General features: G+C 41.6%; 1 protein-coding gene across 3 annotated transcripts in view; it reads right to left on the bottom strand.

Annotated features, from left to right (window-relative positions):
• The window catches only part of Cdk6 (cyclin dependent kinase 6), a 186,924-nt gene that overhangs the window by 126,079 nt on the left and 35,973 nt on the right, over positions 1–24,872 (bottom strand). For all 3 annotated transcript variants that reach the window (XM_076913068.1, XM_034518756.3, XM_076913067.1), the window contains one exon: positions 9,155–9,290. In XM_076913068.1, the coding sequence (XP_076769183.1) occupies positions 9,155–9,290 (136 nt within the window). The remainder of the gene's footprint in view (positions 1–9,154; positions 9,291–24,872) is intronic.

Here is a 24,872-nt window from a genome sequence, read left to right as displayed (position 1 = left end):
CCTTGCAACCAGGAGCTCCTGCATCCAGGGCAAGCAAACATCACAGTGGTTAGTCAGCTCAGAACAAAATGGAGATGCTTCCCATTCTCAGATGAGTCTTACGACACATTGCAGTGTCCCCAGAACATCAGAGGGCACTTCTCAGAAGGGCAAGATTATCACTTTACACGAAAGCCTACCAGGTGGTGATGTGCAGGTGATTCACAGCCCACACTGGAGGAAACAGGATAGTAATGAACAGTTGGAGAAGCAGACCCTACTCTTTCCCCAAGCAGTCATCAACCTTGTATTGTTCGGTAGTGAGTGACTCCTCTTTGCAACGTCTGTTGGGCATCATGTACCCAAATCAAGCTAACTGTAGTAGGCTATGGTAGTTGCCGGGGTTTCTAAAAGCTGGAGAGTTCTGTGAGATTACTTCTAACATTCAAGGGATTCTTTTCCACTCCTGAAGAATTTGAATGTCACAATGGATAGGCGCTTAGCATGGAGTCCTTGATTTAAGTAAGAAGTCCAGATTCAATCAATCTGTTCTCATCCAAGGGACTTACCCACGGACTGAATCTTTCTGTAGATTTTTTGGCTCCAAAGGGCAACGCCAGCAGTTGTGTGCTCGAGACTCCGATCCCCTAACTCTCACAGAAGTGTTCTATCATACAATCTCTGGGAAGGAACCTATTCATTCAACTTATATTTACCAGAACCAAGTTATATTTTTAACTGAAAAAAAAAAGGTCATTACTTCCTATCCTGTTCAGAAATGAATAATAAGATACTCTCTTAGACAAGGGGAGGGTGTGTGCTCTGGATGCCCGTCACTAACCGAAAATTCAGTGTCGCAAACACAGCCAGTTGTTGGCGACTGTTCAACAGAGCAGCTTTTTTTCGTATTTCCCAGCTCACTAATACAGAGAGGTACCTGAACTTTAGGGGTCAAACTATAAATACACAAATGAATGTATAGAATAATTTATTTAATAAGTTTACAAGAAATTTATCTCTTCAAAGGTCCTACTTTTTAAGGGAGAGACAGGCAGATCCTCCCTCATACAACGGTTAACACAGGGAAAGAAATTTTTAATTTTAAAAATCCAAGCCAACCAAGCAAATGCTTAGCTCTGACTGATAAGCCCGGGGACCACAGCTCCCATAAAGCACTCAGTGAGAGGGCGCAAAGCAGACAAGGAGACATGAAAATCCCCCAGGCTTTTCTATTACATGTTTTGTTTTTTAAATCTACCCATCACAAAGCAGTTTCCTCACTTTTTAAAAAAAATTTTAACTCTTATTTTTATTACTTACCTAGACATGTATGTGTCTTATGAGTGTGTGTGTGTGTGTTTGTGTCTTATGAGTGTATACCATGTAAATGTGGGGGTAGATGTCAGAAGAGGAAGAGGGATCCCCTATCCCTGGCCTCCTGCTGCATTACAGGCAGAAGTGAGCCCCCTGACATGGGTGCTGGGACTTGAACTCAGATCCTCTGCAAGAGTGGCAGGTGCTCTTAACCACTGAGCCATCTCTCCAGCCCCCAGTTATCTCACTCCTATCATGGGGTTACAGTAGCTCGTTTCTATGTAAGGACCAAGTGGAGTTGAAAATACATGATTTCATGTTCCAGCAGGGATGTCGATGAGGAGACGCAAAACCTTCCAAACAGCATAGACAGTAAGGACACACACTCAGACGGCCACAGTGGCAGGAAGACAGTGAACAAGAACAAGAGAGGAGTTAAATGAGGCCCCAGATAAACGGGACTTCTGACATTACTCTAGATCATGGGAAATCACTTGGAGACAAGTTTTCGGTAGGGGAGTCACAGAGCTTTATGTGTGCTTTAAAGATGATCGATGTTTGTGACTCCTGCACAGGGGCGGAAGTGGAATGTTGAACCAGCCATCTTGTTTGATCAAGACTGATACTCAGGTTCAAGCAAGGCTTAGCTTGAGGAGAAAACTCCTGGTAGGCTTGTGTGTACAAGGCAGGCTGCTGCTGGTGGAGCAGGTGTGTAGGTGTGTGTGTGTGTGTGTGTGTGTAAGCTGAAGGGCAACTCTGGGTGTCACTCCTGAGGAACCATTCACAGTTTCTTTTTTGAGACAGGATCTCTCACTAGAACCTGTTCACCAATTATTGTAGGCTGACCAGAGAACAACCCCCCCCGACACCCCCCCCCAGGAATCCTTGCCTCCTGCCTCCCTGGCACTGGGATATCAAAACATCTGTTTTTTTGGGTAGACACACCGAAAGTGGGGGTGTGAAGGATGGCACCCCACTTCCTCATGTTGGTGCAGCAAACACTTTGCAGACTAGTTCATCTGCCCAGCCCCTCTGGCTAGGGTTCTGCCAATGTCAGTTCTGTACATCCTGAGCTAGCGGGAGAGGCCAGGTTAGAGAATAAGTACCTGAACATTCCGAACTCCGTGACACAACTGGAAATGCAGGTGTGTCTAAGGAAGAAAAGAGATGAGGCTATCATGAAGTCTCGAATGCCCCCATATTTAAAGGAGATAACAGAGGCACTTCAGAACAAGCAAATGTAGATAGGGATAGCTCCCCTCTGTGCAGATTTTTGGTCATCATGGTGACAATGTAGTGGGCACATACGGCCTGTAACTTTTGAGTGGGCTCTATCAACAGTCTTCTCTGCCGTGAGGAAGCATTCTCTCAATAGAGTCCGATTTTCCTGATGTTTGTTTAATATAATTGTCATTTGTCTAATGAGTCAGCCTTTATCTCAATGAGTGAGTCTTACACCTTCAGAAAGGGACTTTTTTTTTTTTAAATGAAACTCGTACTTCCTGTTTGTAGGGGGAATGAAACACCAGAGAGCTTTGTGATAGTTTCTAATCAAGACTATTACGTATCTGAATAATTCTATGTTCTTCCCATCCATGTATTTTTAGCTACTACTAAGACGTGAAAATTTGCATGAACATTTTGTTTCTAGATGATCTAAAAATGTTCGCCTCGAAAAAGTTTCTTGTGTGACTGAACGTTTTCATTTGGGGTTAAAGACACTAGAAAATACGCTATGGATATTTCTGATGGAAGGAGCAGCAGAGGGAACTTCCCAGTAGGATGAAAGACATACTAATGGATTCATTTCTCCACATTATAAGATACGTGCTTCTGGGTTTGGGAGTGTAAGTGACCGTAGCTGTTAGTGCTCACTCACCCTAGTTTCTTCCTGAACTCAGAGAACACTTATACAGATTCACTACAACTGCACGTTATCATTCCTGGTCTCATCAATGGTACAGCGCCGGCAGTGCTATATTCAAAACCAATGTTTCTTAACATAGGTCACAGTCCTGATCAGAGTCAGGGGCACCTTTCTTGTGATGCTAGGCAAACCCTTCACACCACTCTACCCTCATCCCACGGTCCCTGTTCTAAAAAATACAGAATGCCTGTGAAACACAACAGCTAATAAATGCATTCTAATTCATAAAATTTTTATAAGGCACAATAAAGGTCAAGTGTGTGTTAATAAGTTAGATACAGTGCAACAGTAGCTAATTCCATCAAATGCCACTTTCGTGTACACAGAAGGACTATAGAATTAAAGTGAGCTCCTCTGGACTCAAGACGGGAAGAAAAGCCTAAAGCTGGCGCCTATGAGGAAGCTGGGCAGGACTCTGCAGAACCAGAGCCAACAGATGCTAAAAGAGAACACACAGGTTAGCAGTGGCACTAGTGGGAATAGTCACAGGAGGAGAAAGGCTAACAAGTGGACATGGGGGAAGGGAAAAGGATGTAGTGTCCATAGAGTATTGAGTGTCAACAAAAAAAGAGATAATTACTGACTTATCCTTAATGAAGTTACTGTGCGTCAGGGTCTGCCTTAAAGTGTCAGAGACAAGACTGGCCTATGACGTCCTATGACATCTCTTATACCAGAATGAGTGTTAATAAAACATCATTTAGCTCATTAAAGGTCATTTACTGCACCATTGTGTAAGGCATCTTTCATATATGTAGTTACTTTCTCTTAAAAAATTTAACTATAATATAATTTGCATAAATGGGGGGAACAGTGCTGTGCTAAAAAAAATCATAGTCTATCTAGTCAATTCATCTAGCCATGATATCAAATTGAAACAATATTCTCCTCGGTCCAAATCTTTATCACTATCGTGGAGTGGAGTCCTTGTTCTCTGAATTTCTTGCCTTGTCTCTGGGATCACCTTATTATGCAACATCTGCTCTGAATTTCAAATGTGATAAACAGAGTGTGAGTGTTGGTGGCAGATGGCTAATGACCAGCAGTGACAGGGCATTCAAGCCTGCCCTGTTTTCTGAGGAGCGATATTTTCATGTTAATTTGTTCTGTGTCCTGCAAAGATAGGACAAATCACCTGCTGTAATTCGGGCAAAGCAGAGACCACCAGGAGCTGTGAGGGGCCAGGGTTTGGTTCCTTTAAGAGCAGAAGGGGAAGATCTGAGAGACTCTCTTTGCAGCACAGGGGACCAGTCACTTTGCATTATGTCAAGCAGAGAGGGATGAATCAGCCCCGGGCATTCCACCCTGACATCAGAGCCATGTTTACTGCAAGCAGATATTAGTCACTAAAACAGACTATTTCCCAGAGGCAGAAAACAGGTGCTATCAAGAGTGTGTGCTGGTCTCTACAGTCTGGGTTTTGTAAAATAAACCTAATAGTACATTTTATCTCTTACAGTCAAACTAACAGAGTCTCCGAGAAACATTCAACTGAAGATAAAAAGAAATCTAATCCAGTGAGAAAATTACCCGCACAGACATAAACCCTGAGCTTTGTTTTTTGACTCTCCCCAACTCCATGGAACTCATTTATTATAGGGATACATGGACATAATTTTTATCCCATTAGTCCGTGAGGCCACATGGTTTTGAGCTCAAGGAGACCTGTCATGCTGAAGAAAGGCTACTCGTCTATTTCTTCTGAACTTTATTCTCATGGAACGATACTATCCATCTCACTAAATAGACTGCACAGGCACAGTAGCCAAAGGATAACATCGGGGATGTTTTCAAAGAGTTTATAAGTCAGCTGAGATGCTGGCCAGATCCTAAGAAAGCTGATGTGCAGGCAAGCACAAGTGTTGGAGAAATGGTCAGTTCAAGAAGCCAGGCATCGTGAAGACACACGGGAGTCTGTCCATCCTCAACACTCTGCCATATGGCTTCCTTTACTGCAGTGACTAAGGAATACGGTGAACAAGCTTTTGGACACTCCCCATGACCCCGTGTCATCTAGTGACAGATGGACACATGGAGACAGAAAGTAAAGGCAAAACTGAACTCCACAGCAAAACAGATTCAAGGATGAGTCTGAACTAGAGAGAGGCAAGCCAGCTAGGCCACACCCGCCTGTTTGTTTGGTTTCACCGAAGAGTGGCCCACAGGCTCTTTCTATGAAAATGCCATCATGAGACAAGAACAGACGGACCTACAGAAAATTGCAGCAAACCATCAATTTGACCTAGAAATTTTTACTTCAAAAACGCTGGAAAGAACAGTCTCTGGTTTTTTTTTTTGTTTTTTTTTTTTTATATATTATTATTAACTTTATTTTTTTATAGCATTTTAGAAATGATGTTCAGTTCAGGCATAGCCTGTGACTTATTTTATCAAAGCCCAACAGGAGCCCAACCACACATAAATGACAAGATGTCCTCTTCAAACTGACCTAAATATCAACTGCACAACCCCATAAACCTTCATGATTTTTAATTTTTTCAAAACAAATGCTATTCAATCATCTGAAAAACTGTTCTGTGAGGGGTATTTATAACTCGTCCATGGGCTGCTTTCCAACAAATACGCACATTAGATGATAAACAGAAAGATTTTATCCCCTTCTAGACACTACAGACCATTCTAGTTTTATCTAAGCCCTGCCTTCCTATAGGTGGCAAACTAACAGGTAAACAGTGCCGTGAGACCAGCACAAGGAGATGGTAAAGGCCAAAGTCCTGGCCTACACCATCTCACATGGCTGTACTCTTCATTTGTTGTTGTTGTTGCTGCTGCTGCTGTTTTGTATCTATTTCATGTTAAAATATCTTCCAGATTATTAGTATTTTTGATAATATAGCATGTTTCAATGCATGTAAGAGAATGTCAACATGTTATCTATTACTGTGACTACTTTAGAGAACACTTTGGTACTACATAGAAAAAGACAAAGTCCTAGGATAGGCTTACTTGTTGGTACTTGAAAATATCCCCAACCTATTAAGTAGTCCCCAAATTATTAAATAATCACTGAGAATGATTGCCATATGCTTTTGTGAGACTGACTCTCTCTGTCTCTCTCTGTCTCTCTCTGTCTCTCTGTCTCTCTGTCTCTCTGTCTCTCTGTCTCTCTGTCTCTCTGTCTCTCTGTCTCTCTCTCTCTCTCTCTCTCTCTCTCTCTCTCTCTCTCTCTGTGTCCTGTTTTGTTTTTCAAAACAGGGTTTCTCTGTGCAGCCCTGTAGCCCTGGCTATCCTGGGACTAGCTCTGTAGACCAGGGTGGCTTTGAACTCAGAGATCCACCTGCCTCTGCTTCCTAGTGCTGGGATTAAAGGTGTGTGGCACCCTGCTGGGTGCCTGTGTGCACTCGCTGTGTCTTCTCCCTTCCTGGTTCCTGATCTGTACATTTCATCTTTCATTTCACAGAAGTCACTGAGAGTAGGCTCATTTTGTGTTTGCAAAGTACTCACTATGGAAACTCCCTAATACAGTAAACACTCAACAAATAGTGTATCAGTATACTCTAAAAAAAAACTCTTATTCCACAGAACATTCTATAGAAAAGAATCCATTTTGGTCTTCCCAATAAAGTGTTCACCATAGTAACATTCACTAGCTCAAGAACAGACTTGGCATAAATACATACATACATCTGTATGACAAACTATTTCTGTTCTACAGTTTCATGCTTGAAAGCTTCAACCCACAGTGCAGTTAACCTGTAGTCTAATTCTTAAAAACAAATCAATCACCAAGACAAAAAAATACATTTTCATAGCAAAAAAATTGTTATCAGCTATACCTGTAACCTCATCTACCCACTGATGGTTGTGTATGCTCCTAAACAATTATTCATCATTTTAAAAAATGGTTTCATATCCACCACTTTTCTCCACACAGTGATAAAATACCTTACAAACAAATTAAACAAATTATTAAACAAATTAAGGGAGGAGGTTTATTTTGTCTGGCAGTCTGAGAGGGTACAGTCCATTATAAAAGAGACGCTGTAGTGGAAGCAAGAGGCAAGGAGACAAGCAGCTTTGTGGGGAGAGGGTCAGGCAGATTGGTCACACTGCCCTGATCAGGAAGTAAGGAGTTTGGACAGGAAGTGGGGCTGAGCTACCACCTGTAAGGCCTGCAGTCCCAAGATGCACTCCTTCCAGTTAGCCCCATCCTACTAAGTGTTCCAATTAGCTAGGGAATGAGTGTTCAAACGCAGGAGCATGTGAGGTACATTTTACACTCCTGTCGTAACAATCTTATTAGAGCACTACAATACTCAGGGTTAGAAACCTGTGGCAGTCGGTACACATGGGTAGATAGATGCAGACATACATAACCACAAGGGGAGAGCCTACAAGGAAGTGCAGTGTGTGACAATGACTAAAAGGCAAATGAGACCATATCCAACTCAGTATGGACCACCACCATTTGGCTGGGCCTTGAGGTGGCTAACAGAAACTCCATGAGAAGAATGCCACTGAGGTGAGGACTCAGACCACATCAACAACTGTGATCTAGCTCTGGGGAGGCAGAAGCATCAGATCTCTAAGAGTTCGAGGCCAGCCTGGTACACAGAGCTAGTTCTAGGACAGCTGAGGTCATTCACAGAGAGCCTGTCTTGAAAAACCAACTCCTACCAAAGCAACAGAACAAAACAAAACACCAACAAAGAAAGACGGTGATCGTTGAGCTCAGAGAATAGGGTGAGCAAAAAGAGCAAAAAGGACGGAGCTTGTTCTGTAGGCACAAGGTGGAGCTTTTGGATTAGGTACATAAAGGAAAGAAAGAGAGTCTCAGGAATGGAAGATGACGCCAGAGGAAGAGACGCCAGAAGAAGAGAGTATGGAGTGGAGGACCCGAACCAGGTGACCAGTGATCTACACTTAAAGGGTTTTTATGTCACTGAACATAAAGAAATGTGCACACTCAAACCGCCACTATGTATCACATTCTTTAATGAGAGCAAGACCGGAGAAAAGAGAATTCTTACTAGCCTAAACCTAAAGGGATAATCATTTATTATGTTGTAGTCTAAATGCATCAATATCTGGGGACATCACCTAGCCATCACTCAAGAAGACGTTTCTTACTCTGTGGAGATGTATACAGATTTAACGGGTGAACTGGAAAATGAAGGTAAGTAGTATAACAGGCAAGACCATTAAATATTTTTAGGCGCGTTCCCCATTAAACTTAAAGGGAAAAAGAATTTGTTTGAAGTCAATACACTTCCCAGCTTGCTGACCAAGAAGGGCAGAAGGCGAGTCCTAATCATCTTTGAATCCCAACACTACAACCTGTCATTTAGACTAAAGCAAACACTAAAGCTGAGAGAGCCAAATGATCGTGCATATCTGCATAGTATGTACAGACCTCAGAATCACCATATAATGTATGCGGCTTTTTAAAAAAAGATTTGTTTGCTTCTTTGTTTGTTTATTTAATGTATGTGGGTACACTGTCACTGTCTTCAGACTCACCAGAAGAGAGCATCAGATCCCGTTACAGATGGTTGTGAGCCACCATGTGGTTGCTGGGAATTGAACTCATGACCTCTGGAAGAGCAGTCAGTGCTCTTAACCTCTGAGCCCCAATGTATTTGTTTTTGAGTGATATTGAAAATTATATCTTTTAAAGACAGAGAACCATCAGGATAGACTGAGCTGTATCTATTGCACTATACTTTATGTGACTGGGGTCAGATAATCTAGAAATAAGGAGTTTTAAAGAATTTTAATGTGCATTTTTAATTGACCCTAATATTAAACTGGACTACAACCCCACTCTCTGAAGATCCCAGTTCGTAGAGAACTAGATTATTTACCCTTCTTTGAACAGCTTACTTAAGTTTCAAAAATACCAACTCTGGAAATTTCACAATGGAAGAATGCCAGTGGCAAGTCTGACCAGGCATTCTAGATGATTCTTGGTACCTTTATGGTTTCTGTGGGTACGCCGGGCTCTGGAACTTTATCCAAGTAAGTGGTCAAGTCTTGATCAACATGCTCAAACACTAGCGTAAGCTTGGTTTCTCTGTCTGTCCGTGACACTGTGCACACATCAAACAACCTAGAAGGGAAAACAAACAAACAAACAAAAAACAAAACAGAATGAGTTGGCAGAAATAAGTCACACAGTAACCCACGCGTCTTCCATGTACCCCTCGATCCCACCCCCTAGCTGGTGGCACACCTTGTGATGACATCCAATGGGACCTACTTTTTCCATATTCATATCAAAGTTCAGCAAAGGAGCTGTGTAAGGAAGGCCATCCAAGAAGCAGTCACCAAGCAACATGACTGGAGATCAAAACTGCCTGCCCAGAGTGCCTTATCAAGTGTTTACATAGAACTTGTTGGCGAATATGGCTTAAAAAACCCTCAATCCAGGCAAAACAATTCTAATAATTCTTAGCTTACAGATTGAGGATTATCAGAGGCCAGTTGAGCATTCTTTGGAGACAGTCGACTGCAAAACAGCTTCCTAGAACAACCATGGCCGTGAAAGCCACTATGGCAGACTATGGAGGGACATTTCAAAGACAGACTTCTCGTTCTAGTGAGCCAACATATTGCACTGGAAGTGGCTTATGTTCTTAGTTTTAGCACTCCAAATCTCATGCAGAATCACCACTGTAAAGAGAAAATTCTAAGGCTTCTTTAAAAATGTAACTGACAGAAAATAACTGCATGTATTTAAAGGATACACTGGGGACTAGTGTATAGAATTGTGAATGACTATAGCAAGTGATACTCCAGATACATTCCAAAGCTGCTCCAAGCATGGGTTTCCAATGTTCACAGCCTAAGAATATGAAGAGATGGGTCTGCTAAATAACTTGATTATCATCCAAACACTGCAATTTGAAAGGGGAATACACTGGAAAACTAATAAAAACGAATATTACAGAAAGAGACTTTTGGGATCCAGAGAATCTTTAAGCCCAAGGACAAAAAGTATTTTAGTTTAGCACACTGTCTCAAGCATGGCTGTCTCACCAGGCTGTCTAAAGAATTAAACAAGCCATCCATAAATAAGCTATAAAAAAAACTTCTTTGAGATGAATACACTATAAGTAATAAGAGGATATGTATAAAATGCCGTTTGTATTATGTTTTCATTTAAGAATTTAAAAACATCCTTCAAGAAGTTGTGTGTACACAGAATATCCTTGACATAGCATGGGTTCACTGCCATGGCTCAATCCAGATGTTACCTCTGCTAAACCTTCATGGCCTGGTTGGTTTACAGGGCCATGTTACCTTATTTCTGAGGTACATGGCCTTCAAACATAGTACTTTTTTCTAACTCTACACCAAATGTTAACAAAATATACAAAACACTATAATCAATTTTAATCTATTAATGAACTGTAGAAAGTCCATAGTGTGAAAGGCTTGCTATCACGCATAGTTTACATTTGGGGAGACTATCTAACGTGCTCTTTGAACTTGCTAGTTTGACTCCTGGCACATAAGCTGCGTTGAGCCACCTTGTGACTACTAACATCTTTCAACTAGTTCTTCTCAGAGGAAAGAAAGAGTTGTGAATCAGAAAGCTTCTTTGTATCTGATGCTTCTGTATTTGCAGTAAAACTACAATGAGCCAAAAATGGGATGTAGTGAAATAAGATACAAATTATAAGTAGGCCAGAACATATCCAGTACAATTAAAAACCTTCCCATTATAGCTAAGATATCCCTTAATGAAAAGTGCGTGTCAGCCATCACGTGTCAATTAATGAATAGCTCTGGTTCTTATTAAAGGGACACAATGTGTGTGTGTGTGTGTGTGTGTGTGTGTGTGTGTGTGTGTGTGTTTGCTGTTACTAATTTTCAGAAAAAGAAAAAAAATCATGATGGGGACATAACACAGTTGAGCCAAAAGGTCACCGTTCCCTAAACCGTTATCTTAAAAATTACCTAACAGCTCTGCCTGTATGCAATGTTGCTACATCTCAATGAAACTGTTTGAAGACTCTTGTATGACACAATTCATGAATAACATTTAACCACTCAAGCTGCTTCTCTTTATGTAACACCTTGCTCTTCAAAATATTAATATCTGCTAATGTCACCTAAGGTAACTCGGTTTTACACTAAGGATGCAAAAGTTAGGTAGAGGTGAGCTTGACAAAGCCGCTACTGATTGTCTTAAATGATGAATCTGGGGGAAATTTTAAAAGTGGAATGAATCTAAACAGGTGTGTGGCAGTGCATACAGCCAAATATTATTTTAGTTCATGTATGTAAGTATTTTGCCTGCATGTATGTGTATAACTGGTGCCTTTGGAGGTAGAGAACTTCAGATCACCTAGAACTGGAGTTTCAGATGGTTGTGCACCAGCATCTGGGTGCTAGGAACTGACCTCACGTCCTCCGCAAGAGCAAGAGCCTTAACTGCCGAGCCATCCCTCCAGCCGCTTAGTGTGGGTTCTGATGCATGTACTTACACATTGTTAGATGTAAGAAATCCGGTGCTATGTAGAAGTTACTCATACAGGTTCAAGAAGAGACTACTTTTAAATTTTAGGTGTTACTATTAATTTTCAAAGGGGAGGATATCATGATCTCCTTAGAGATTCACAATCCACATCAAGGAAATAAGCAATAGACCTCCTGCTTTGAGGCTTCAGTGCCAGCTGTACAGGCACTTGTAGGTGGGCTACCTCAAAGAAGACATCTGAGGAAATACTGCTCTTCACTGTAATCTAAAGCTGCTTAACTGTTTAGTCACGTGTGTATGTATATATATGTATATATATTATATATAATATATACTATATATAAACTATATGTATGTATGTAATAATATATTCTATATATAGTTGTATATATATAATTATATACAGCTTGTATATAACATTATACTAAAAGTTAATAGTTTCATTAATTGCAATGGCTAGAAAATACATTTTGAGCCAACATTTGAGACTATTAATTTTGGAAATTCTAGAACCCAATACTCATGATATTTTTTTTTTAATCTATGGTTCCCTCTAAAATTACTCCAAATCAAACAGTAGTCATTTTGGTAGGCAAAACACAATAAATATTTCAATACAGTTTAGTTCCACAGAACCCAATTATAATAAACCAAAGTCTCAGTGTTTGGCTGAATGTTAACAACCTGCAACCAACCAAACAACCAAACAAACAAACACATAAATAAATAAATAATTTATACCAATCCTGTTTATATTCCATGGACTTGTGAAAGAAAAGAGCAAGACAGATCTGACCATTCTAACATAAACACTGAGAAATAATTTCCACTGTATGATTTCTTATGTTGGCCGACATGTATGACTTTCTAAAATATTCAGCAATATGACAGAATACCATTGATTACATGACTACATTTCCAGAGGAAGAATGTAACCACACTGCACTGACCATCAGAGGGAAATCACATTCAACATTCATCACAGACTCACACCATGTGATCTGAGTAAGCATCCATTCACAGAGAGAGAAGAGGAGGTTGAGGAAATGGGGCAGCTGTTCAGTGTGCTTGCTGCTCCACCAGATGATGCAGATTTGGTTCCCAATACTCGCAGGGCAACTTACAACTGCCTAAGATCCCAGCTCCGGAAGATCTGACACCCTCTTGTGGCCTGCAAGGGCCCTGCACACACCTGGTGCACATAAACTCATGCAGGTACACACACGTACACATAAAGAAGCACTATTTTTTAAAGAGTAAAAGTGAGAAGCGGCTCTCAGTATTTATCGAGTTTATCCATCTTAACAGAGTGAACTCGCAACTCATTGTTGTTCCATAGGGAGCCCAGCCAACCCCTAACTGTCCCACCCAGTAAGCTACTTTGCTTGCTGTCTCTATTGGTCAGACTTCCAGCTGCTGCCTGGGGGCGGGGTGAGGGGGAAGTGGGTGGGAGGTGGGGTGGTTGGGGAGATTGGTGGGGGGAGTAGAGAACAAGTGCACAGCCCACACAACATTCAGCTTTCCTGCCATCCTGGTGTCCTCTAACAAAACATTCCCTGAATTAACTCTGCATCCTACCCATTATAATTCTTAATGGCTGCTTCCTGTTCACAGTCACAGTGTAACTTGCTGCTCAGGACCTATGCACTGGCAAACTACTAATGGACATTCCGTCCAGTAGGTCTGGGATTTCCAAAGTTTACAATTTACAAATGTCTCCCAAACAACAAGCTTTGTACACACAACCTCTGCCTTTCTATTGTGGCTATAATAAAAGGGAAATCTGTATTATTGGCTAAGCAGGAAGTTTTAAGAGGACTCTTTTCCTGTCAGATTTCCCTGACCTCTGCACAGTCTTCATTGTTTGGATACCAAATAGTTCCAGAGCTGAGGGCTGTCTGGCACAGCTGCCCGAGGGACATAACAAATTCTTATTTGAACTAGAGCCAGAACCTGAAACTGAGAAGCCCCCCCCCCCCCCGTGTCTAATCCTGAAGGTTCATGAAGTGCTTTTGGTGGGTACAGCTTTGAGTGCACCAACTCAATCTTCACCCATCCCACCAGCCCTACCCTGCTGTACAGTGGCTAGATGGCTCTTTTTGCTCATGAAATACAGACTGTGTCTGCAATGATTCGCCATCAACATGAAATAACAAACCCCAGAAGTACTCAGCACCAACAGCAATGACTAAGATGCTAAAGGTAACAGCAATTTCGCAGCATCTTCCGAACAAACGCATCAGTACCTGCCACATGCAGGTGCTATGCTCAGTTTAAAGGTTTTGATGGATACGGGGCAGGTAAAGCCAGTGAGCAATGTTATGCAGTGGTAAGTATGGGCCGTTGATGGACGGAATCTGGAGACTCTGTCCCGGGAATTTCACTACAACTGAAAGTAAAACTCTCTTTATATTAGCATTACCGGACTGGAGAGGCAAAATGCCTGTACCTGCTGGTGGCCACCACTTTAGTTCATATAGCACAGAAATGTAGCCAGAGATTTCAGGAGATCCTGTTTAAGTACCTGGAGCCTCTTCTGTCTGATCTACTTTCTGAATTTAGAAAACTTACCTGAGTCAGTGAAGTCACATTTCTAAATTCGAACAGATTTTTTTTTTTAAATTTACAGGAAAACTAGCTCTAACCCCTGGCAAATCAGGTATTATGCTTATATACAGGGACTCACTTGGAAATAATGTACAGTAAAAACTGGTAATGTCTAAAAGAAATTGTCATAAGATATGTACAAATTATTTTGAAATTACTGACTTCAACACATCAATATCTGACCTCAAATGCATCCTATACAGTTAGCTACACTGTACAGCTAACACAGTGATTTAAGTTTATGCATGCAAGTAGCACTAGTGTCTCCTATGTTACAGCTTCTTAACCCATGGGGTTGAGTAGCTGAATATTAGGGTGGCAAAACATTTGGCAACAAAAAAGGTTTCTGAACACACACCGACCAAAAATTAAATGACAGTTAAAAACATTAACTTTTCCAAGGAGTTTCTGGCCACAGCAAACTTGTATTGCAGCAAGCAGACTTCCTACTGCACACAGCCTGCTCCCTTCCCACTGCACACAGCCTGCGTCCTTCCCACTGCATATGCTGTCAAGTTCCCAGCCCAGACTGCTGTGCACTGCACACACAAAGCTGTCTGTTGTTGTAGAAATATAGTGGTTTGATTCTGGAACACAAAGACAATGCTTGCTTTCCTATTGCCCCTCTTCAGCATCTTAAGTACCAAGTTCTCTGAGCTGTGTTACAATGTTTCATTTTTAAAGCCGCCATTTTGAGTTGCTGATGGGCTTTGTAAACCGTCACCAAATTAACTCTGCCTAGGGATTAGGACAGAATCTCAAGACGTTTTTTAAGTGGCCTTATCTAAAATTGTTGTTATTTTATGGTATATATTCAAAACATGGTTCTCAGTGTTGACAACTAGAAAATCACAACGCTGTTAAACTCTGGCAATCACAGAATACTGTTTTTCATATCCCATGTTCAGCCAAGATTTAATACTTTTTAAAAATGAGCCCATCCACATCACTAAGATACACATTCAATTTCATCTTCAATAAATAGTGAAACTGTATATATTTTAGAAAACTGTTCCTCAGTATACTTATTTGGCTTATTATCAGAACATGTTTCATTTATGCATCTATTTTACATACTCATATACTTGGGGTTGCAGAATATTTCTTGGGCAGAAAGGGTTCAGGAGTAGAAAAGGTTCAGAAAGCACTACTCTCCGTAACTGGGCGTCTCTGACTTTATGGGAGACTACTGACTATTTACTGCCTGTGATTGGCTCCTCCAATTGGCTTGTCATCAGGGCAAAAGCACAGCAGCGTAGCTAATAAATTGTGACTTCTTTAAGAGCCAGGGATGGAGTGCTTGCTTCTCATCCGAGAAGCCTTGTGTGTGAGCCTCAACACGCTACAAACAGAACATGCTGGCATACACCACACACCTCACAGGGTGAGGGCAGGAAGGATCGATCATTAGAAGGGCAAGGGCTCCCTTACGAAGTGAGTTCAGGGTCAGCCTGGGACAGTTTCAGGAAGTTAATTCCTACTCAAGGTTTCTGATCTGCCCAGAGACATTTTATGGGGCAAAAGGAGACAAAGGAAGAAAAGACAGACAGACAAGCTCATCCCTAACAGGAATCTGGAAACTAGAACAGGAAAGGAAATGAGGGAAAGAGAAGGACTTAAAAGTAATATAAATACACATAGTTCAATTAATTAAAGGTTGAGTCCAATGCCCAGGGGAATGTGCCTCTGAAACCCACAATTAAACAAACCCCTTCCCAATAGCAATGGGTGGAAAGTGGAAACACATCAGCATATCAAATTAACAACGGAAACCTCAGGTGAGGGAAAGCCTTTATGCAAATCTAACGGGGGAAGCGTGAAGGCAACACCCCATGTCCCTCACCTGCATACTCCTCCAGCTGTAGTGCCAACCAGCAGCAAGCCCTCAGTTCATCTCCTTCCAGGGCCCTCAGGGTGGCACAATCTACTTTCAGCTTCTACTTACATGCACCTGGCAACTGTGGTTCTGTTAGGTTGGGTTTTTTTTTTTTTTTAAAGCCAAAAAAAAAAAAAAGTTTCAAGATGAGCCGGGAATCCCCTAAACTGCGCAAGTTTACAAGATGAGACTTGCACTACAGTAAATACCAAAAATAAAGCGAACAGTGCAATTTCTGTGTATGGAAACATTCCTGAACAGGACCAATAACGACCGGTGCGACAATGAGATTACAGATGCGCTACTGAGGATGGCTCTGTGGGTAGACGGGATTCTTCGATGCCTTCATCTTGCTTTGCTCACATTTATAACAAACTCTTCAAATGAATGTAGAATAACAGAATCCAGGACTGTCCAGTGTCCTGCAGCAAGCACTAGCTGCAGTCCCCCATTAGTTCTTCAAATCTAGCCTGCATCAGAGGCAGAAAAGAAATGAGGCTGCAGCCTCACTCAGGCTAGCTGCATATTATTTTGTGGTGAAAAAGGGAAAAATGATACTTTATATCAGAAAACTCCTGCTGGGCAGTGGTGACGCACCCTTTAATCCCAGCACTTGGGAGGCAGAGGCAGGCGGATTTCTGAGTCCGAGGCCAGCCTGGTCTACAGAGTGAGTTCCAGGACAGCCAGGACTACACAGAGAAACCCTGTCTCAAAAAAAACAAAAAACAAAAAACAAACAAACAAAAAAAAATAAAACAAAACAAACAAACAAACAAAAACAACCCCCCCCCAAAAAAAGAAACGAGAAAACTCCTAAAACCCTTTGTTTCTTTGTAGGGGAGACAACAGTAACAGGACTGAAATAAGCTCTGAGTTACCCTACAGGTCTTTATGTTCACAAACCAGGGGGGGGGGGGGGGACCGGGGACAGGGGAACAGGGGAACAGGGGACAGGGAAGGACAGGACAAGTGTGCAGCATTTAAGCAATGAGGGGTTGCTAAGTTTTGATGAGTCCAGAACTAATGCTTAACCACTCTGAAAATTCAAAAGGAACATGAAGCTGCCTCTGCCAAAAGAAGAAACCTGCCTGCCGGCTGCAGACTCCTTGGGTCTAGATTTGAATGGAGAATAATTCAGCAGCCACAGCTACAGCTTATTACTGCCTTCCTGTCGATGAAGTCTCTATCAGACAGGGCAAAGTTCTTACTTAGTTTATACCAGTCTCCTTACATGACAGTTAACTTCAACCACACAAAGCATTTGGGTCAAAATTCAGGATGAAAGCTAGTGAATCCCAAACCCATGCATCTGGGGTGAATAACAGAACTCTAATAATAGAATTATTATTTCTATTGAAGGGGACCCCAGTCCAAGGTATTACAAGCAAGTGAGAGCACAGAGCAGCTAAGTTTAAATGCAGCTTTGAACTGGAAGCACCCGTCTGTTTGCCTTTCACAGGCTCCCCCGCACACTGCCAGTGAGTACAGGAAAGAGCTACTGGATGGATGGAAGTTTCAAAGTGATAGCTCTGGAGAAGGTCAGGAGCAAAGCAGAAGAAAGGTGCTTGGAGCCCTGGGCAAGCAGGCCTCTGTAACTGATGCTGAACCAAGAGGGCCAGACCTGCCATACTGCATCCATTATGAAATTCTAACGTGTCTGTTCCTGGCTTGCCAGCTAACTTCTACATATTCTGACATCTTGAAGTTCACACAGAAACTATGAGATGGTCCTTGTCTTTGACTTGCACCACCATTCATAAAAGCCAAAAGGCAAAACCAAGTAAAATATGCATCATCTAATGGAGAAAGAAATGAGGCACACCCATGCACAGAGTCTTACTTAGTAATAAAAAGAAATATGGATACATACTATGCCGGATAAACCTCGGAAAAATGTCTGCTAAATGAAAGAATCCTGTCTTCAAGGTTGCATGATTCCATTTGTATGAAGTATAGAGAAATAGGCTGAACCACAGAGTCAAAAACAGACTGAGTAGTTAATTGCCTTGGATTGGAGCACAGGGGCTGGAGGAAGAAAAGGGAACAAATGCTTATGTCTTCTTGGTTTCTTTCGAGGGGGATGAAAACATTCTAATTTTGGTCATAGAGATAGCTGCACAATTATGGTAAACGACTGGAACGATCGCTAAATTATATGCTTGCACAGGTGAATTTTATGGTGTTCATACTGTATCTTAATAAAGATGTTTAAATACAAGTCAAAACAAACGGGAGGAAAGGCCAGCAGAGGTCTTCGTACTCAAAGCACGGGGACACAGAGCTGTGTCGGGAGCAAATTTAAACTTCTGCTCTGTTACAGGAAAAGTGAGGGTCAGCAATGCAGATCTCACTGTGCTGCCACCCCTGGTGTCGACACACACACAGCAAACAACACACACACACACATACACCAGAAACAACACACACACACACACACATACACACACACACAAAATACACATACCCACCAGATACAACACACATACATACCCAACAGGCCACCCCCCACCCTCCCACATGAGACCACACACACACCAGACCACACATACCAGACACAACACACACATCATACAAAGTGCACCACTATACACACCAGACACAACACACACACACGACCACACACACCAGATCTCACACACACACGTCATACATACATCATACACACACCACATACACACACATATCATACAAACAAAACACACACCAGACACAACACACACCAGACACAACATACATACACAAACCGCACACACCAGACAACACACACACAAAACACACATACCCACCAGACACAACACACATACATATCCACCAGACCACCTCCCACTCCACACACACCAGACCACACACACACCAGACCACACACACACACACCAGACCACACACACATACCAGACACAACACACACATCATACAAAGTGCACCCCATACACACTAGACACAACACACACACACACGACCACATACACCAGATGTCTCTGTCTCTCTCTCTCTCTGCCTCTCTCTGCCTCTCTGTCTGTCTGTCTGTCTCTCTCTCTCACACACACACACATCAGGCACATCACACACACACACTACATATATCACACATACAGCACATACACACTTATACAAACAAAATACACTTACAAACACGTATCATAAACACAGAGGGCAGACTGAGAAAATTCAGAAAATTCACACACACACACACACACACACACACACAGAGAGAGAGAGAGAGAGAGAGAGAGAGAGAGAGAGAGAGAGAGAGAGAGAAGATTGAAAAGCTAAAGATTGTGCTTGTCCTTTGACTAGTTAGAAAAATGACACACGGCAATTCACCAAAAAGGGCTTGAAAAAGCTACTCTGATTCCAAGAACAGAAGAGTTAAGAGGTATTTTTAAAAGTGAACAGCTTTGGCTTGAGTCACATACAGTGTGGAACATTCTGGACAATTGTCAACATTCAGTTCTCGTTCCTTTGCTGACCTGTAAAAGCCCCGTTTTCCAGCTTGGGCCTCTCTTGAGGAAAAAAACGACAAAGCAGCCAAAACTTGGAAGCCTCGTGTGATGAAGACTGTCTGCACAGTCTTAGGAGGAGAAACGCGTCTGACCTATGCCACACGCCGAAACTCTCCAGTCCCATACCCTTAGAACGTGAGCCACCGTATCCCAGCCAGCACGAATCCACTCAGGCACTTACAATGAGGTTCTCTTCCAATAAAGCAGCCCTGCAAGTCCTTTCCTTTTAAGGAATGGCAAATGACCATTAAGTTGTAACATAAAGGAAATAAACAAAAAAATATCTAGTAATACTAACAAAAACAATCCGTGATGTGATATTCAAAGTTGTCCAACATGGGCTCACATCAGTGTGAGAGACCACAAGGTTTCTTTTGCTCTGATAAAAATCATACATCATCTGCAGAGTGTTTTGAAAACATTCCCCATTTCTTGGGAATGCTAACTGGTAAAGATCTTTCAGTGTTCTCGTTTGCTCGCGTTCTCTCTCTCTCTCTCTCTCTCTCTCTCTCTCTCTCTCTCTCTCTCTTCCTCCCTTCCTCCCCCCCACCCCCCATAACCCCTCCACACCCCACCTCATGATACAGATCTACATTTACTGGGCACAGAAGGCTTTCATGATGTCCTGCAGGCTTGGAAGAGTCTGTCCTGTGTTATTCTGTATATGTAAACAGAACAGCACAGCACAGGATAAGTCACAAGGCTGTCAGTGGTTATCTTTGGGTGATAAAATTATGAAATACTTGTTTTCTGATTATTTCCTTATCTATGTTGTCTACCAGAAAAGCTTGTTACATGAAATATTTTTTGAAGATTTATTTATTTTTATGTGTATGATGGGTTTGCCTTTCTGTGTGAATGATGCCATGCACATGCCTGGTGTCCTCGGAGGTTAAAAAACGTAGTTGGATGCTCTGGACTTACAGACAGCGTCGAGCCACCAAGTAGGTGCTGGGGGTTCAAGTCCTCTGCAAGAATGTCTGGAGAACTTACTAGCTTTTTAATAAGAAAAATAAGCACTGTTTTAAAACAGGAATTACAAAAAAATTTTCTTTTTAAACTGTTTTCCTATTTCTCATAGTTTTTGAACTAGGCAGGGTGGTACATGCCTTTAATCCCAGCATTTGAGAGGCAGAGGCAAATGGATTTCTGTGAGTTCAAAGCTAGCCTGGTATACAGAGTGAGTTCCAGGACAGCCAAGGCCATACAGAAAAGCTGTCTCTAAAAACAAAACAAATAAACACAGAATTGTTTTCTAAACAACCAAAATCAAAAGCCAAAGTGTTTTCTCACATCATTGACTTCAACCTGCTCCCGAATTTATTAAATATCCTGATCATTAATCCTGAAAATGTATTTTTTTTCAGAGCTGAGGACCGAACCCAGGGCCTTAAGTGCTCTACCACTGAACTAGATCCCCAGCCCCTGAAACTGGAAAGAGAGAGAGAGAGAGAGAGAGAGAGAGAGAGAGAGAGAGAGAGAGAGAGAGAGAGAGAGAGAGATAGATATCAGTGATCTTCATCTTTCAGGTACCCAGAACTCAGGTACAAAAGTCCAGGAGTGTGCTGCTAAGGTGAAGTACTTGAAAGGGTGAAGGTGATTTGCTTGCCAAGTGTGATGCATTCACCTGAGTTCAATCCTTGAGACCCACTTGGTGAGAACTTATCCCCCAAAGCTGTCACAAGTTGTCCTCTGATTGCCACACTGGTACAGTTGTCCCTGCACATCTCCCAGGTCTCCACCCACAAAATAAACAAATGTTAATTTGAAAAACGTTTTTGAAAGGGCGAGTGTGGTAATGTATGCTTGTAAATCTACCAATAATGAGGTAAAGGAAGGCACATCCCCAGGCCCTTTACTTGGAAAGAAAGCCAGTTTATTTGATGAGGTTCAGGTCAATGAGAACTCTATTAAAAAAACAAAACAAAACATAAACTAGACTTTCCTAAGTAAAGGGAGCTTTAGAGAGTACATAATTCTATTGAGTATTTTCATAGATGAGAAAACAAGCAGAAAGCAGAATGAAAACACACACACACACACACACACATTCTACCAATAGCAAGAAACTGCCAATCAAAATGACTAAGTACACAGTACTGATAAAAGAGTACTTATAAAAATTACACTTAAAAAAATTAGGTCTATCCTGACAAAACCTCCAAGCATTACCCTGTTAACAACTGAGATAAATTCTGTAACTCTGTGAGGACACTAATAGAAAACTGTATTAAAGGGTCAGAAAACAACACAGTCAGAAACACTGAAAGAACTATCTCGTAACAGCTTAAGCATACAGACCTGAAATTGGGTAGTTTTGCAGGGTATAAAAACATGTAACTAGTAAAGTGTGACTTGCTGTATTCTTGTGACTCATACTTACTTCTGAGTTTGGTCTTGTTTCAGACAAAATAAATATTCACATTAGCAGGAATAAAAAATTAAGAGAATGAGGAATTTCTCAACATAACTACAAGTCAGATTTCTTAACAAACACTGAACATCTTTATTTGAAACATATTGTGCAACTAGATATTCCTCATAACTGGATTTCGAATACTGGATTCCTCCTTTCATAAATTCCTACACTCTGAGTGTAGGGTGTGTGCATGCACACGTATTGCTGAGGCTTGAAACCAGGATTTTGTGTACGCTAAGCAAGCACTTTACAACTGACTTACACGTGAAAACCCCCTCACACCATTTTCAGACATTGTTGCTTTCAATGAGATTTTTGGTGATGTGCACTAAAGGTTGTTTGGACATTTTAAACATGATATACTGATGATGTTCTACACCCTCAGTCAGTAAGCCTTTTGCACTAGACATGTGATCATATCTTCATATAAATTAACCAATAAATGTCCATTTATTTCTATGAATTGTATAGAGTTCTGGGAGAAACATCATAAGACAAAACAAATGATCATAATGGTCCAGAGTCCAGCAGAGAAGGCAGCCATTAAAAAGATGAGCACCAACTACTCTGTAAATGCTTCTTTGTGTGTGTGTGTGTGTGTTACAATGCTACACATATATAAACAAATGGCATTTTAAGAGAAACAAAAGGTGCATCTAATCTTGAAATGTAGTAAAAGGTTCACACAAGAAATGACTACAACAGTTTGGGTAGAGAAAGGGCATTCGAACCCAAGAGAAAGGTGATCAACAAGAAACCCAGTGCCACTAGTGAAATCTTGTACAGCACAACAAATTTATCCTCTAGAAAACAGCTCTTTTCATTTTCAAATACCTCACTCTTGCAGTATGGGTACAAGAAGAGCAACAAAGAGACCAAAAACGGACTCTTGCTGCAGTAGCATCGGGAAAATAAAAGAAAGTCTGTCCTGACGAGCTAGCAGCAAGGACGGAGGGAGAGGACAGATTCCAGAAATATTTAGGAGGTTGACTTGGCAGGACTTGCTAAGTGTCTGAATGTGGCGGGGGTGGAGGGATGGGAGAGGAGGAGAAGCCAAGGATGACTCACAGGCTTTGACTTTGGGGACTTGGTGCCACCCCATGAGATACAGCAGTGTTCCCAGACCTTGGGTTTCAGGGAACTGTAAACTTTCAACAACTTTAGCACTCTGATGGAAAAGTTGTCAACCAGAAGCATACACATACCCCATAATCTACTACTGGTACCTTTTTATGAACACACTTTAGCACCCCAAATATGAACTGATTTTGATTTTTAAAAAAATTCACCACAGAGCAGGGCTTTTCTTTCTCTAACTGCATAGCAGATGATGGAAAATTGGTACCAGGACTCAGACCAACACCAGAGAACCCTGAGGCTGGGATACAGAGTGGGGTTCAGCAGTGAGAGCATGAGCTGAAAGTAGAACAGGTCACATGTGTCCCAACTCCCCGACACCTACAGGAACACCTATCCCTTTAATGCTAAGGATACAGGGGAAAGGCCGGGCAGTGGTGGCACACGCCTTTAATCCCAGCACTTGGGAGGCAGAGGCAGGCGGATTTCTGAGTTCGAGGCCAGCGTGGTCTACTGAGTGAGTTCCAGGATAGCCAAGGCTATACAGGGAAACCCTGTCTTGAAAAAAACCAAAAAAAAAAAAAAAAAAAGGATACAGGGGAAAGACTTCAAAAGCTCCTGAAGCCATCCTGCTTAAAAAAAAAAAAAAGCCATCCTGCTTAAAAACTTTCTACTGCTGTTTGTGAAGCTAGACTCACATCCCACATAATATTCTGTAATGAAAAAGAAAGAAAGGAAAAAGAAAGAAAGAAAGAAAGAAAGAAAGAAAGAACAAAGTGCCAACAGCTTCTACAAACTTATCTTCATCTTTAAGTTGAACTTTGCTAAATTCCTTATCTCATCTGAAGATGAGACATTCAACTATGCCTAGTGGGGAAGTAGCTGGGCAGCTGAATTTCAAAGGCTAGCCTGGAATTTGCCAGATAAATAAAGGAAGCTTGGGAAGCCCCCAGTAAAAGGAACAGCATGTCCAAAGGTATTCAGGTATGCAAGAAAATTCTTCTTTGGGGGAATGGTGGACAGCTTGGTGTACACTGGTGATTTTCTTGGAAAGGATCAGAGAAGAGCTGGAAAAGTACACAGAAAAAAATTATAGTTTGCTCATCTAGGCTAAGAAGTCTAGAAATTATCTTATGGTCACTGGGAAAGACCCAAGGATTTTACAGTGGGTAATGCTATGGGCAGATGTGCTGCTTAGAAAGCCTGGTCTGGCTACACAGAGGAGGCTGGACTACAGTGGAGTCGAGCTGGAGCTGAGGAGACAGGAAGGGAGTAAGAACTAGCAGCCTAGAGACCAGGGGAACCAGCAACTCTGTCTTCAGCAGTATACAGGGCCAAGGAAACACCATCCTGCTTAAAAACTTTCTACTGCTGTTTGTGAAGCTAGAATCACATCCCACATAATATTCTGTAATGAAAAAAAAAGAAAAGAAAGAAAGAAAGAACAAAGTGCCAACAGCTTCTACAAACCTATCTCCATCTTTAAGTTGAACTTTGCTAAATTCCTTATCTAATTTATTAAACATCTCCTTAATCTTTCAATGGTGATGCACTATATTATAAATTCCTACTAAGTGGAGTTGAAAATCCCTATGGTAAATTTTTTTTTTTTAATGCATGTATTTGTAGTGGTTGGTGTGTGAGTCCATGTTTGTTTGTATACATTTGAGTGTGTGCACTTGTGTGTGCATGCATGCAGAAGTCAAGGGTTGCCTTGTTTTTGG

This window comes from Arvicanthis niloticus, chromosome 15 (genome assembly GCF_011762505.2).
Source record: "Arvicanthis niloticus isolate mArvNil1 chromosome 15, mArvNil1.pat.X, whole genome shotgun sequence".
NCBI classification, from domain to species: Eukaryota; Metazoa; Chordata; class Mammalia; order Rodentia; family Muridae; genus Arvicanthis; species Arvicanthis niloticus.
The sequence above is the reverse complement of the archived record's forward strand: the minus strand, read 5'-3'. Positions and strand labels throughout refer to the sequence as shown.